The sequence below is a fragment of the Nilaparvata lugens genome, chromosome 1, assembly GCF_014356525.2.
Source record: "Nilaparvata lugens isolate BPH chromosome 1, ASM1435652v1, whole genome shotgun sequence".
Lineage (NCBI taxonomy): Eukaryota > Metazoa > Arthropoda > Insecta > Hemiptera > Delphacidae > Nilaparvata > Nilaparvata lugens.
In genome coordinates, this window is record NC_052504.1 from 83,782,699 (window position 1) to 83,799,831 (window position 17,133).

The 17,133-nt window shown below is 32.1% G+C and overlaps 2 protein-coding genes across 2 annotated transcripts in view; both read left to right on the plus strand.

The window, feature by feature from the left end:
- LOC111062052 (tudor and KH domain-containing protein homolog) overlaps window positions 1-17,133 on the plus strand; it is a 38,338-nt gene that overhangs the window by 11,710 nt on the left and 9,495 nt on the right. The window contains exon 7 of the mRNA XM_039443359.1: window positions 895-1,005. Within this exon, the coding sequence (XP_039299293.1) occupies window positions 895-1,005 (111 nt within the window). The remainder of the gene's footprint in view (window positions 1-894; window positions 1,006-17,133) is intronic.
- Window positions 2,646-4,883, plus strand: LOC120356663 (sodium channel protein Nach-like). Its single transcript, XM_039445625.1, has one exon. The coding sequence runs from the start codon at window positions 3,117-3,119 to the stop codon at window positions 4,608-4,610; it is 1,494 nt and encodes a 497-aa protein (XP_039301559.1). The 5' UTR covers window positions 2,646-3,116; the 3' UTR covers window positions 4,611-4,883.

Here is a 17,133-nt window from a genome sequence, read left to right on the forward strand (position 1 = left end):
ACATGGCAACGCAAAATACTTAGTAGGTTATATGGAGCAACAGTGCAGCAAAATCAAAATGAAGTTGGTAACAGTGACTGCTGTGGCTGCTATAGTGAGCAGAGGTGCAACCAAGCACAACGCGCTAATTATTACTATTATATATTATAACGAGGACAGCAACAGCACAGTGCCACCACAGCACACACCACACAGCCGCCTCGCCATTCAAACACTACTAAGTTATTTGATGGATTTCAGGCAATTTTACCCATAATTACCCACTTTTCATATTCAATGGTAACTGTAGGAAAAACTTAATGTGAAATACGTGCGCAAAGTTCCTCTGCTGCACTCAAGAAACCATTCCGCCCTCGCCTACGGCTCGGGCGTAAACGTTTCTTTCGGTGCAGCAAACTGTCACTTTGCGCACTAGTTGCACAAATAACTATTTTTAATCAATATAGAATCCTTACATTTAGTTTCAAGTGAATTAGAGTTGTCTGCTGTGCACAAACTTATATCATCAGCATACATACAAAATTTGGTATTTTCTATGGCATCATAGGCATATTTCGGCAGTCCTCCCAAATAGCAAAGGAACAAGAATGGCCCTAACACAGATCCCTGCGGTACAGAGTACTTAATATTCCTAATACTAGATTTAACGTCAAACAGGTTATTTTCATTAGAATGTTTGATATTCACATACTGTCGCCTGCCTTCTAAATATGACTCTATCCAACTAAGCTATTCAGGAAGAAGGAAGAAAGATGTAGTTAAAAGAGTATGGAAAGTGTCCCACTGTCAGAAACGATTTTTTAATAATGTTTCTGGAATTTTTGAATGTTATCATATTGTTATCAAATTAACGAATTTTATAATGTTATCAAATGAATTATATGTTGACGCTAGGCTGGAGCAGCAGAGAAACATTCAACAGAGAAGCTTGTATCCGTGGTCAGTGATGGTTCCATGCAAATATTTGTTTCTGCAGTTGCCAGTCCAAAGAAATTCTGGGTTCAGGTCAGTGATCATACACATATACTCATTGATTTCTATCTCTAAAGCTAATAATAGTTTAGTTTAAAACATAGTTCTAAACCTACCAATAATTATTCCTGTTGAAATGTTTCATCTTAATGGTTTCCCCGTAAATATTTATACAGGCAAGTTATATTAATTCTTGAATGTTTTTAAAAATAGGCACTTCAGCAAAACTGATGGAAGTCATGGTAAATATAATGCTAGACTTGAGTACTTGTGGTATGAAGAAAACAAAAGGTTAGAACCCATATAAATTTGTGGTTCAGGTTTTATTTTGAAAAATAATTGTAATTTAGTTAGAAATGGAATATGAAGTTGAAATACAGCTTTAGCGATATAGTTGCTCTTTTCAAAACTGCTTCAACTATCAATGCCAGCCATGCAGCTTGGTTTTCAAAAAAAAATTACTTTGCAATTTCTTATTTCGACGATTTATTTATTCATTCATCAATACATTATAAAAATATATGAACAGAAATACTTTTGTTAATAATAAGTGTACATAATTTTGGATGAACACATTTAACAAAGATATTAAATATATATCGTTTTATTTTATCCATATTTTTAATCTATCGGATTTTAAATAAATTTCAAATTCTCATAATATGTCGTGGAGGAAATAATAATATGGGGCAGATTGAAAAGTTTGCGATTTACCATGAAGATAACAACTCTTGTTAAAACAATGTTTGGAATATTTCTTTGGTTATACTTGAATTAATTTCAGCCATTTTGGTCTCGTAGTATTTATTTTACAGTCGTTTAGTAAGTCATTGTAGGGTGCTGTATTTGCTCACATCAGACCAGAACTTCATCAATTAAGATATGTGACGATATACGCGAAACTTTGTCCCGAAAAACAAGTTCCTTCAAGGTGTGAAGCAGATTTAGTATGTTAAATATACAATAAACACAAGATGTTTTTCTGCAGAACTTGTAGAAAATTAAATTTCGAAGAGAAAGATGTAAAATAAGTCTATAATAGACAAACGCATCCTTGAAAAAAATAATCCTCAATTACATACAAAACGCATGAAAAATAGACAAAATCTGTTAAGCTCTCTATTTTGGTATCAGTGAAGTTGATAAGTGTTATTATTTATTTATATAGTCATGTAGGCTACAATTATTATACTTATATGAGAAGGTTATATTAATACAATACAATTTTGGCAATTGTCTTTTAAATCTAAGGATCTTTTACTGGGGGTTCAATGTAATATTATAAATCATCTGAAGTTTTTTGAACGTATAAAATATGGTAAATTATAAAAAATATATTATATAATTGTACAATACTTATCATATAAGTAATACGAGTTAGCAGTTGGGCTATAAACATTTATTTCTTTCATAGAGTAAAATCGCATAGCAAAAATAATTTTTCCGATGTCTCAATAGCAAATAATGATTTTATTATTTTTCACCTCTGAATCTCCACCTAATTTTTAATGAGTAATCTTAAACGAACCATACTACCAGATCCCGATTTTTGTCGAATACAATAATAAATAATAAAAAATTTCAGAATTTTTCCAAAAAAACTACCGCAGTATTTCACGATTTAAAAAAAATTGGAGATGATTTTCGATGTCAGATTTTTTTGGGGTGGGGGGATTGGGCTAAAATCGAATCCAAGCACAACCCCCTCCTACATAGAAATCTCCATCATAGAAATATTCTCTATGGACCTTTATATATGTTTGCAGTTGCAGAGTTATAGGTGTAATTAAAAAAAGAGGGTAATGCTAATGAAGTGGTTATATTGATTAGTCTAGTTGACGTTCCAGTTAAGGTCAAATTTTTAAAATTAAATGTTCAGAATTCATGTCAAACACGAAAAGGGAATAAACTACTCTCAATAGAGCATAATAATATATTCATGATAATGAGTTTTCAAGGGTATCCTGTTTCAAAGGTATCCAACTCCAGTCGTTTTTCGCTGCTAGTCGAGGTAGCACCTAGATTAAATTTTTCTTCAAGGATTTCATTGAAATATTGTATAAAACTTAAACTTCAGTTCATATTACTGTGTGCTTAGATCAGTTCATATTACTGAGTGTTGCTTCTATCCGTTCAGATTTATAATGTTTCCCAACTGCTTTAGAAAGAACAGGACTCTGAAGTTCTTCTTGAAAAATACTTCGTTGCATGGAATGAAATACGTTGGTGATGAACAGAAGCATTGGTTTGAAAGACTTGCATGGTGTATCTTGATAGGAGCATTTGCAGCGTTTTCGATCAATACCTTGAAAGACAGATGGAAAACCTGGCAAGACACTCCAATGATAATAACGACGCGTAATAATCCTTTATCCATCTCAACGCTGCCTGTCCCAGCAATAACCTATTGTCAAGACTTTCTCATTTCAACTGATACACGAAATGGTATTACCAACGGTATGAATATGACGAAAGAAGATAAAACCATTCTTTGTGGTGTAATGACAATTGTTCTAGGATACGGTTTTCAATCAAATTTGGACTGTGATGATATTCTCAATAATTGGCGTGAAAATCGAACTCAAAATGGAATCGATGACGAAAGTTTTTACAGAATGTTTGACAAGCTGGTGATCACGGACCAGGAATATATAAGCAATGATAAAACCCCTTTCATGCTGGGTATGCGGTTTGACGAACCTCTCATTTGTTATGACATGTTAACTCATAACGGATTATGCACCACCTGTAGCTCTTTGCCTCTATCACAAATTTACAGGAACGATACATTCCTTCATTCCTTCCATAATAATCCAGATGATTACGAAGAGATAGCGGATTTCAGTGGATTTCCAATTTTTAATTTTTCCAAATATGATGTTTCCTATCCATTATTTGTAAGGAGACCAATGAATGGACTTTTTGTGAATGATTGGAACATCACAAACTTGAAACGAGATAATATTGAGATTAATCCTCGATCGAACAGATGGTACACGATTCACAGCCCCTGGGACGTGCCCAACCCATTCATGAGGTGGCATTACAGCAACGACTTTCGCAATCATGAGCTGCAGGTGTTCATCGAACCAGACCAGACACTCATTGATGATAAACTGAGCATACCTGCTGCAAGTCGTAAGTGTTATTTGCCCCAAGAATGGAAACTGAAATATTTCAAATATTACACTCATCAAAACTGCAAAATGGAATGTTTAACCGATACGGTTTTGAAAGCCTGTGGATGCGTTCTGTACTACATGCCTCATAATGAGTCGACTCCTATATGTTTTGGAGATCTTAGGTGTGCCAATGACATATTGGACCAAGTAAATGTGCAAAGGTCTCTGACGTGTGACTGTTTCGCTTCGTGCAACCACACTGATTACAAATTCGTTTCTCATGACGCAATTCCTGACAGAGATAGTAGCAGATTGATTGCTGTTTTTATTGATGACATATATTACCCTCAAATACGTGGAGAATCCGACACCCTTGAAGGTTTCATAGAGACCTCTGTGACCTACTTGGACATGTTCCTTGGCCTCAGTCTGATTAGCATTGTTGAAATTCTGTACTACTCGATTTTGATGCTTTTAGAATTCTTGAATGTTGAGAACATTGGCGAAGCAGATTGATTATTCACATCTGAATTTAGAAAAATATATAGTTTTTTAGAATATTATCTTATTGATTGTTATTGTCTCTGATAATTATAATACATATTAAAAAAAACCATCTTACTCCTAAGAATACATATGCGTATAGTTTATTGATATTGGATTGTATTATTGCATAATTTATCACCACCACTATTCAAACACCATCCCAATTAATAAATGAATTTAGCACCATAACTTCTGTGTAATTTACTATCTAAAATACTTTTCAAATTCCCGTATTCCGTTGAACAATGTAAATAAATCTGATCCTCGAATTTTTGAAGTATTGACTTTGACTAGCGTATTTATGAAAATTAATTAAATCAATATCGGGGGACCGAACTTCGCTCTGGAGTACAAAAGCGTACAAATTTTATAATGAATGAGGAAATCATAAAATATTTATAGTTTATAGAATGATATACTATGTTTGCTACAATATTTGTTAATTTACTATTTGCTATTCTACACTAATAACATCTAGTTACTATTTTGGACTTTTTAGAGTAAAAATTTAGCCCAACATTCACAACTATAATTATGATGAAGTTTTCACTTGAGAATTACTTCTACTTCCATTATCCAAAAAAGGACTGTTATTCATACACTATAAATACTGAATGGTCATTGCTATAGTGAGGTCCACATTATAATGACAGTGTACGATTGACAATACTGTTGCTGTCCTTTTCTATCATACAACAAAACAGATAGCACTATCTCTCTCTCGCTTTGCAATGTTGTCTATTTGCCAGAATATATATTTTTCTCATTCTATCATAATACTTGAGTACACAAGTCGTATAATTGATTTAAAATGTATTTTTGAAACGATGATATAATTTTTAAACATCACCGTATGAGAAACACAAATTAAAATACCTGAAATTGTAAGCTATATGTGGAACGGCTCCACCAAATATGTAAGCACTATGTGCCTTCACCGAGTATGTAAGGGTGGGAAAATGAAAAACAAGAAATGATCGTACTGGTTTTGATAATTAAAACAAAACAATAAATTATTTGTACAAAATTAGAAATATAATTAAAAAATAACGAAATAATAATAAACAGATGAATTTTTCAAGGGCTACTCGCTTGGCTGCTAGTGAAGATTAAATTTGTTGTGGTTATGGAAAATTTAAAATAATGACTCAGTAGTCACCTACCTTTATGATAATGGCTTCCCATTTGGCATCCACTGGTTGAACGCGACGTTAATTATTAATTAAAAATAAAAAAAAACTGATCTAATGAAGTGGGTTCAGATCCCTTCCTATTTAATAATACAATTCTCTTTAAACTGCCCGAACTGTGACAGGAAAACTGTATTATAAAACAAGAACAAAATCTATCCCCTTCACCAGAACAGCCGGACCTACTCACAGTCCTAACGAACGAACACACACACCACAAAAGTAAAATTTTGGGTATTAATATATAACTCAGTCAATGCCAAACATGAAGCCATTTCAAATACATATTTTTATCAGTCGCACAAGCGAGCACGTTTGTTATCAAAAACAAAAGAGAAGCTACAATAATTTTGATAACAAATGAATAAACAATCTTTCTGTCGATGACAAAAACTGTTCAAAGACAAAAACATTGTTCATTAAACTTTTTTAAATTAAAACTCTAAAATCCTGATCAATATGAGATAAATATATGATTCATATATATGTCCCATATGACCAGGTGACACATCACCCATCCCGCTGAAAGACTCGTCCCTGAGTCTGTAGTCAAGAGGGGAACAAAAAAAATAAATAATGATTAAACAAAATAATATACTCCGGAAACAAACGTGTGCCTGATTGACTTGATAATGCTACTATACATTGAAATCAAACATTTACATAGAAAGGTAGGTTACTCAAACTAAATTACAAACATTCAAATCAAATTCAAAACGAAACTATGCTGCACAATAACATTGATTATATATGAAACTAACTTTCAATATTATACACATTAATATACATTGCACTTTAATTTAATCTCATCTTGAAAAAAAACGTACATGAATATTCAACTTATTATGAAAAGAAAATCTCAATTGACAATATATTTATTTGTGAATCAACATTGAACTACTTCAAAAGCTGCAATAAAAATCGAAGAGAAAAAAAAACTTTATAAGTACATTATGACTTATAACTATATAGTCAAGAAAAAAAAACAATAAAACAGTTAATCCATCAAAAAGCAACTATATAACTCTTAACTATCGATTATATGTATCTTAGGTTGTGCTACCGTTACAGCAGATAATTTACACACATACAACTTGATGCCTAAATATGCACAGAATAAAGTTAAAAACCCTAACTAGCCAAATAATATATAAAAAACAAAACTAGAGGAATTTACAACATCTCCCCCAGAATTTGGAAGATCTACTTTGTGAAATATATCTGACGATATTACGTCTTGAACTGTAAATTCCGGAACCTTTATATCTATATCAGTTTTTAAAATTTCGCTAAAATTAACAAAATTAGGATTGAAATGCGGTTGCAAAACATCAATTTTTAACGAATTAAACTTAACCCAATGTAAAGGTAAGTAATGGAGAACCTGAGGTTGTTTAACAACATTTGCGTCACACGGAAAAGTCTTTCTCACCATTATTCTCCCGCCGACCGAAATCTCGCAATGACAGGGTAAAACCACATACATCGCTCCCGGAATAGGTTGAAGATGATGAAACGAACCTCCCTCACAAGTGACTGTAGTGTTGGCCTGTATATTCGCGACGATATACTCCGAAGGCGAAAATTCGACGATCTCCAACTCCTGCTTAGCTGGACGACAGCTTAAACTGCAATATTGTTGGATGTCCTTCAGCTCTGTCGCCGCAAACAAATGATGCATACATCTTGATGACATATGTCCTCCATGCACCAGCCGCGGAAGATAGCATAAGAAATCGTCCTGTGCCCGACAAGAAGAGAGATGATCTCCCGAGATGACCTGAATCTCACCGTCCTCCTGTCTCCGCGCCAAAACGAAATCCTGCTGCTGAAGCTGACAAATCTAGCCGTCGAAATACATAGGTGTCCTCACATACTTGTGCAATTGAAACTGTCCGCCGATGCTGACCAACGGTACTTTTAAGCTAAGCACCATGGAGTTCTCCTTCACCACGCAAGTCGTAAGTGGAAGATCAAAATATCGCTGCAAATCCGATAGAGGTATAGCTAACTGGTGTCCTTTCGACTTATATCCTTTCTCCAATCTGAAGAGATCTGAACGTAATAAATTGGGGTGTACCAGCGAAAAGGGTAAAAGCTTTTTATCACAGCGTTCCTTCGCAGTATTTATGAATTCCTGCCGTGATAAAATATTTACATGTGAGTAGAGGTGAAAAATGTAAGTTAATAACTGGTTTGTGAACAGTGTTTTTTCCTCCGATACATTCTGTTGTACGAATAATCTCATACTGTCTGTTAATTTGCTATACGCATCGTGAAATTGCTGAGAAAAATTTCCAGCAACTGCCTCAAGTTGCAAGAAATCCGAATTAAATCTTTGTGGTCGTCTGCAACCAACCCTTGGAATGCGTTGAGGTGATCAGCTACATGTTTTTCGTTGAATTCCAGCTTATGAAGTTCACCATCCGTCGCTACTGCACAGCAAAAATGAAGAAAATCGCCGACAACATCGATCGCTCTGGTTTTTCGTGAAGCTTGAGTTCCCAAACAAATTGAAGAGTTGAAAGCAGCATGACTGTTGCGAAGAATTCCGTTTGTAGAATTATACAAAACTTCTACCGCATCCGCTAAACTGCAATCCTCTTGTTGACAGTTAGGCCAGAACACCCTTTCCGCCTGCAAGATATCGAGCTGAGCTGCCGGGAAATCTACCTCGTATGTTAGTGGAACCGATGATTCATACGCTACAGCGTGACGTAGCTCCTTGTAGAAAACTCCCGCGAAGACCCTGACTGCCTCCAGTTGCGCCGTGAAAGTCGTGAGAATGAGAAATGACGCAAAATGTACCATAATTGACATGTTTATGCGTAACAGAACCTCTTACAAACAAAAAAGACTCTACTTTGAAGCAACCGCAAATGAATCGTAATAAAAAAAAATCAAGAGAAACGTTTACAATAATATTAACAAACTCGACGTGAATATTACAATTAACAACTGGACTGGCTGGTTAGCATATATTATTAATCAGAAACCTAGAAATGATACAATTTATTAGAAGTGCATAGGCCTATATATATATACTGGAACAATTCTGAAATCAGAACAATATATGAGTCATATGAAAACAAAATCACAATCATACAATAAATCATCAGAATATAAGAAACTTATACTCTAGTTATATTTTTATTGAGAAAGAAATTCAAGTCAAAATAAAAGTGAATAAAATATTCATCCATCAAAAATATAATTGTCTTATAACAGCTTCATTATGAATTTCTATTAGTGAACGTTTAAAAGTATCAATAACGTTTGTCACTCAATGAACGACCTTGCCCTGGATATGAATAACAAGATCGACAACTAAACAAAAATACGTGACAATTGCACTTTCTTTAACGTAGGTCACATCAGTACAAACGCAAAAAAAATAACAAAACAATGAATTACATTACTGTACTTTTTCGTGGCACCAAATATTAAAACGTACCATGATTTATCGAGAAAAAAAAGAAAGTTATATCAGTGAGAATGTTATATTACAAAAATGTAACATGCAATCAGAATATGTAATTATGTGAATGAAACATGACCATTTGGTTATCATAAAATGGTAAACTATCCATCAACCATATTTCCTGTTCATTTCCCTGGAATAACCATAATTTGAAATAACTGAGATATAATTATAATGACTATGAAATATAACATGGTTAATCATAACTGTAAAATCAATACAAAATCAATAATGCAACTGGTGAAATTAAATGTAAAACCCAGCCAATTACCAATTTTCATAGGTAACTGTACCCTAAAATTATAAATATGTAACCATGGAATAATAAACCCTCTTCTATAATAACTGATTCTATATCGTAAAACATGGTTCTACAATGATTACCAAAAATCACTTCTGAAAATAAAAACTCAACCATAATAATAAGCCCTAAACTCAACCTATTGTGCCAAAAGAAAAATTTTTCTACTCAAAACCATTAATATTAGAACCATGACACAATGAAACTCAAATATTATCATGAAATATAATCAAGAATATAGTAATCATTACTTTATACTGAGAAAAAATTATAAAACGAAATACAATTCAAAGATATAAACGTATAAAACTGAAACTCTGCTATCCATAGCTAAAAAAATTCCCCTATAACCGTTTATTATAACCCATGAACAATAAGTTTCGTCTATAATACCATTGAAAAATATGGACTTCACCTCCAGCAACAATAATCAGTAATAATATTTTAATAAAATTTTTATGAGGACTTATAATTAGGCTTAAATCATAAGACCCCATCGAAAACAAATCAAATAAATAAAATACAATCCTATTATTCAACCACTGGATGATAAATCCATAAATATTATAATCAATTCTGATAAACAATGATGAAATGATAAATAATTACGAATAATATTTACAAAAATTCTCTTAGGGACTTTAATATAGCGCATAACTTCAAAAAAATATGACTTAAAAAATGACTATCACCATTAAACCTTAATTATCAACACCTTATGACAACAAATTCAAATATTTAATTCGAAAATCGACTTTTTCCGAATTTGTCTGAAATTTCTAGACTAACAATCAAGATACGCCGCATACCTTGTAATCTTATAACACTTATAACTGAAATCCAAATCCAATATATGTAGAATACAACTATCCATCAAATATCATGAAACCAAAATGAAATCCCAACATAAACCATAGAAAAATAGCAGATAATCATTTAGCAAAAACGCGCGAAATTCAAAATCAGTAGATAACCATTCAGCAGAAACGCGCGAAATTCAAAATCTGTGTCTGACTGTAGCCGAAAATTTACTACCTATTGAAATAACTCACGAACCCTCAAATATCTCAAAAATATCTAATTCACATATCCTATCACATTTTAGAAATACAAGCGAATGACCTGAAATTCATCTTTAAATTCAAAAAAAAAAAATTTGCTACAATACAAGGTCACCAACAAAAACTATAAAATGAAAAACCTCAAAACCCTTTGCTCTAAACAAAATTTTTCACAGAACAAAGTTGAATGTACTCATCCTAAAAAATAAGATTCCCGAAAAAAAAAATCGAAAAATCACAAAATTGTTTTCCATGAACTGGAGATTTCTGAATTTTTCGATAATTTCGCCTCTTGGCAGCCAGCAGAGCAAAAATTTAGTAGGAGTCAATCAATATCGAACGCTATTAAAATCGTCGTTTGAAAAACTTCCTTCACAACAGATTCGTTCGGTGAATTACATTGAATTTCCAGAATATGTTTCAAAATACTAAAACAAAACTTTATATGAAGAAAAAAATCACAAAACCCCAAAAAGAAAATTTTTGAAAATTATTGAAAAATACCTAACTCGGAAACTACTTCCCTAATCGAAAAATTTTATTGGACATAAACAATTGAAATTATCACTACCTACAAGCTCAGTGAAAAAAATAATAAAATCCCAAAATTGAAAAGTTCATTATTAGTAAAAATATCAAAATCTAATAAAAATTCTATTCTAATTATCTTATTCTACTCTAATCATTATTCTTTTTAGCTCATAATATTTCCACATAACATAATATTAATCATTCTTCTTATCGGACAATGATTATTTTAAATTTATCTGACATCGAATGATGTATTAGTCCCAAACAGTTCAGCGTTCTTCATTGAATGACAACTGCAAATCAGCTAAAAGGCCTCGTTCTACTAGCAATATTGTCTCATGTAATACTTTCGCTGAGTCTGCTGAGTCTGAGTTCGTTTTTCAAACCTCTCCACAATTATTGTTTCAATAAATATTTCATCGCTATTAACGCTTAACTGGGACACGCTTTCCAAACTATTCAAAATTATGTCATCATATTTCTCTACCAAACTCTCATTAATAACAATTCCATCAGTTTCAATTTTATTATTCTTCATATCTTTCGGATAATTACAATAATTCAAATCTGACTCTGTATTTTCACCTTCACTGTTCACACAAATCGCTGATTCACATTTTTTCTGTAATCGGTTCAATATACTATTTCCATGGCCTGGTTCTTGTTTATCGATGATTATTGATTCATTCATCTTGTTAACAAAATGTTTATTATCGTCAGTAATACTTTTCAGCTCCAAGTAGCATGAGTCAGTAATATTTCGTTCAACACCATTATTTGCTGATCCACATTTCTGGCTATAATTAATTTTAATATCTACAAGATCAATCTCGTGTTTATGGGAGATTGAATATTTCTTATCATCAGTATTAGAATAGTTTATTCTAACATATATCCCATTGTGCCTAACACCTTCCAAAGTAGAACCTGATTCAGTGACTATACAACCTCCTAATTCATTCCTTGAATTATCAATATTTGATGGACCGCCGTCTAAAACATTTTCATCAATATGCCTAGTACTAACTCCTGTGTCCTATCAGTAAAATATGCTTTCTTACGTCTAGCATTTTCCGAAAACTTTCTGCCATCAAAAGAACACACTCTAATATCATAGCCTTCTTTTTCACAAATTCTATGCATCCTTTTATAAACCCGATAAGCATAATTAACGTTGTAAAAACAATTCCGCGTAAAATGATTATGTTTACCACAAACTTTACATTTCTTACGTCTTCTTTTTCTATTAGTCCTATTATTCACGAGACTAACATTCTGATGCATCTTGATTCCTCTAGATTCACAATCATTACGCATACCAGAGTTCACAAAATGTTCAAACGGCCTGTTATCAATCGTAAAAGAGAAATCCAAATCACTTTCCGATAAATCTGATAACTCTTCCTTAATCATTTCCATATCTTTATCCTCTTTGTAAATTATATCTTCCTCATTCAAATCACAATCATTACAAATAAGAACTTTATCCAACCCATTTTCAATCTCGAAGTTACTAACATGACAATATACATCCACTTCATTTGAAACATAATAATTACAAGAATCAAAATCATCAGAAATAATAGCATTATCTAAACAATTCTCAATTTCAAACTCATTTCCAATTTCCTATAGTTCTTCAAATTCTGGTTCCATAATATCATCAATTACTTGCACCTGTCCAAATTTCCACTCATTCAAATACTGACATGATAATTCATATTTCTCAACATTTTTAAACAATTCTACAATGTTAGTATTTGATAACATTATAATTCTTTCAAATATATTTGAAGACAAACCTCTTAAAATTATCCTGATAATCCGAGATTCATGCATATTCGAATCTACTTTTCTACATAGGGATAAGACTCGTGCTACAAAATCTCTGCCATCTTCGTCAAATTCCATGCTACAAGTATCTAATTCCTTTTCTAGTTTCCACAATTTGAGAGGAGATCGATAGAAATTAACCAATTTTTCTTTCACTGGCATATATTCAAATTTGTTCTGTTGAGTCAAATCGTTCTCAATAACGTCAAAATATTTCTCAGCACTTCCTTTCAAACAAAACCGCAAGTATAATAAATTATCTTTTTCATCCCAACCGTTGGCTAAGGCAACCTTTTCAAAATAGTTGAAGAAATCATCAATGTCAAATTTTTCATCTTTTCCATCAAAAAATCTCGGTAATAGTAACGGTCTAAGTTTTTCCATTGTTAATCTGTTCCAATCCAATTCTATTCAATATTAAATAATAAATTTCCAATTAATCTGGTTCCAATAATCATAAATTCTCCATATCTCAAATATCGATATCTCTCCAATAATAATAAATTTATCCTATTCAATCATATCTTAATAATCATTAATTTCTCATTCATCATAAATATCTAATTCTTTCTAATAAGAATTTATAATAAATCTTGCAATCGTACAAAATCTTGAACTGCCATAGCTTTTACAATTTAAAATCTCACAATCAATAATCGTAGCCTAAATCTTCCAATATCGTGAATCTCAGAATCTGTTCAATTATAATTATCATTCTCCATCCGTTAAAATCCATTATTAGTAATCAATTATTGTACCACAATATTCCAATTCAATAAATCCTCGAAATTCATCCTACAAGCTGTTTCTACAGCCCCCATAAGGTTTAAACTCAACTATGTCACCCATAATTTCACTGAAAAAAAAACATATATTTAATAATGCAAAATGCAACCACAAAAATTGAATCTTCAATGAGGTAACCGGAAAAGTCCAAATTTTAAAAGCTGGATTAAAAACCCTTGAGCCTCCACCAAATATGTAAGCTATATGTGGAACGGCTCCACCAAATATGTAAGCACTATGTGCCTTCACCGAGTATGTAAGGGTGGGAAAATGAAAAACAAGAAATGATCGTACTGGGTTTTGATAATTAAAACAAAACAATAAATTATTTGTACAAAATTAGAAATATAATTAGAAAATAACGAAATAATAATAAACAGATGAATTTTTCAAGGGCTACTCGCTTGGCTGCTAGTGAAGATTAAATTTGTTGTGGTTATGGAAAATTTAAAACAATGACTCAGTAGTCACCTACCTTTATGATAATGGCTTCCCAATTTGGCATCCACTGGTTGAAACGCGACGTTAATTATTAATTAAAAATAAAAAAAAAACTGATCTAATGAAGTGGGTTCAGATCCCTTCCTATTCAATAATACAATTCTCTTTAAACTGCCCGAACTGTGACAGGAAAACTGTATTATAAAACAAGAACAAAATCTATCCCCTTCACCAGAACAGCCGGACCTACTCACAGTCCTAACGAACGAACTCACACACCACAAAAGTAAAATTTTGGGTATTAATATATAACTCAGTCAATGCCAAACATGAAGCCATTTCAAATACATATTTTTATCAGTCGCACAAGCGAGCACGTTTGTTATCAAAAACAAAAGAGAAGCTACAATAATTTTGATAACAAATGAAATAAACAATCTTTCTGTCGATGACAAAAACTGTTCAAAGACAAAAACATTGTTCATTAAACTTTTTTAAATTAAAACTCTAAAATCCTGATCAATATGAGATAAATATATGATTCATATATATGTCCCATATGACCAGGTGACAAAATGACATTTGAAAAGTTGATAACTAACCATCCTAGACTTCATCCATGCTTCAGTTAGCCTACCCGTATAGGTTAGACCTACTCGTACCGGTATAAATAACATTGAAAAGTTATTTCAAAATTAATCCATTGAAATTACTTATTTTTAAAAAGGATTTCTATTTTTCTATTATTTTAAAAAGAAATTGGAATAGAATTACTATCAAATAACTCAATTTCTGTTGTTTTGAAATTCAGATCGGTGTATCACAGCTTTTTAAATTAGCCGCCATTTCAGGTTTGTATAAAAATAAAAATCTGATCTCAGTTATGGAAGCAAATTTTTGAATCAAATTATGAAAAAATATATTTTCTTGATTAATTTGACATTGATTATTTTATCGAGGAAATAATAATTATTATTGGATTAAATTTAATGGGATGAATTGAGTAACAGCTGTGTACAGTCAGTGGCAAAATGGAGAGAATTGGCAACGTTTTCTCCCATCTTTATCACTGCCATTATAACGTGGACCTGACTATAATACTACCGTATGTCTCATCACATTATAAACAAAATACTACACATGCAAAGGCAACCCAGCAGTTGTGTGTATCTGCTAAAAAAAGTTTTAGTGTTGAAGAATTAAAAGGAAATTTGACTATTTGATAAATTTGGAAACATCACGAAAATATGTTTGTATTTTGAATATGATTATTATTTTTGATTTATTATAATTAATTTCACCTTTCAAACCCTCAAGGTTTCTTCATCGTTAAGGTCGTATTTATATTTTACAGTATGGCTATGCGTCAGCTTGTGAATTTCGGGGATGAGATATTTTAATTTTCCACAGACAAACTCATTTTCATATCAAAAAACGACGAAAGTCTCAGCTGTTTTTCCAAAGATGAATTATCCTTTTAATGTCGTTCAGCGAGTTTTTCCAGGGATGAGACCTAGTGCAATCGAATTTTTATATCATAAACCTACTTTGTTCCAAATTTCGTGAGAATCGCTAGAGCCGTTTCAGGAATTATGGGGTATTTCTCAGGAATTTCAATATTGGAAGGTATAGGATCTTTCAGTAAAACTGTAAGATTTCAATAGGTAACTAATTCTTGAAGAATTTTTTTGTATTCAATGTAAAGAAAAAAAGGTTGTCATTCACTGTACAATAAGTGAAAAAATGTGTTCACAACATGTGCTAAATGTCAACTATTGGAAACCATGCAATTCTCAAGTATACCACATTTTCTTCACATCTATGACCATTTGATTATAACAATGAATTTACTTATTGAAATCCTACTGCTTCACTGAAAGACCCTGTACTATGCGAATGAATCATTAATACATATTTAATTACCATAATGGTGAAATTCATATTTTTCACAAAAATCTATAATAATAATAGTAATATCGAATTATTATTATAAACGAAAATCCAAATCAAATGCTGTAATTCACCTTGATTTCCATCCAGCTGTTTACCCTGTTGTCAATATTTGCAGTAGCAGAAGTCTTCGGGATGAATTACAGCATATTATATGGATTTTCGTTTAATAATAATATTAATTCATTAGCATTTGAATAATTGCAATATCTCTGTAATTTCCATCTATAATATCGAATTGATTGATTCGATCTTATCAAGATCTTATTTAAGATTCTAAATCTTATAGTTAATTTTTTAGTAAAAGTTGAACTAATCATACAATATATATTATTTAAAATTTGATGCCTACAAGTTATGACTCAATGTACTGTAAAAATAATAGTGCTAAAAAATCTATATCAATAAGGTCCCACGTTGATTTTGGTATTTTATTACGGATGATGCTCACATAAGCTTTTGCCTGCGCGTGGGTAATGGAAAATGAGTTGGTGGATAGATGAGATGATTAAACGTCCATGTAATCGGCGTATTCGAACCCACGAACTACGCGGTGCTAGCAGACCGAAGTTTGTAACGATTCTTACCACTTGACCTATTCTAGACCAATCTTGCTGACAATTGTTTGAGCTGAGTCTTACAATGGAGTGTATGTCTTACAATGGAGTGTATGTCTTACAATGGAGTGTATGTCTTACAATTGGAATGGAAATGTGTGAGTTTCTGTATCTGCGAATCCAGCTTGAGTATTCGTGCCTTTATCGTGAAAACATTCAGATTAAGCATACTTGGTATATACACCTAATGGTATATTCCTAATTTCCAAAAGAAATTCTCCAACAAATAATTTTTCTTTCCTTGTTTTACATTGTCGCATTTCATACTATTTTCCGTTGAATTGTACATTCTCTTGGGGTCT

Bases quoted from the DNA above. Each gene is read 5' to 3' on its own strand.
- LOC120356663 (XM_039445625.1), top strand. From the start codon at position 3,117: ATGTTTCCCAACTGCTTTAGAAAGAACAGGACTCTGAAGTTCTTCTTG.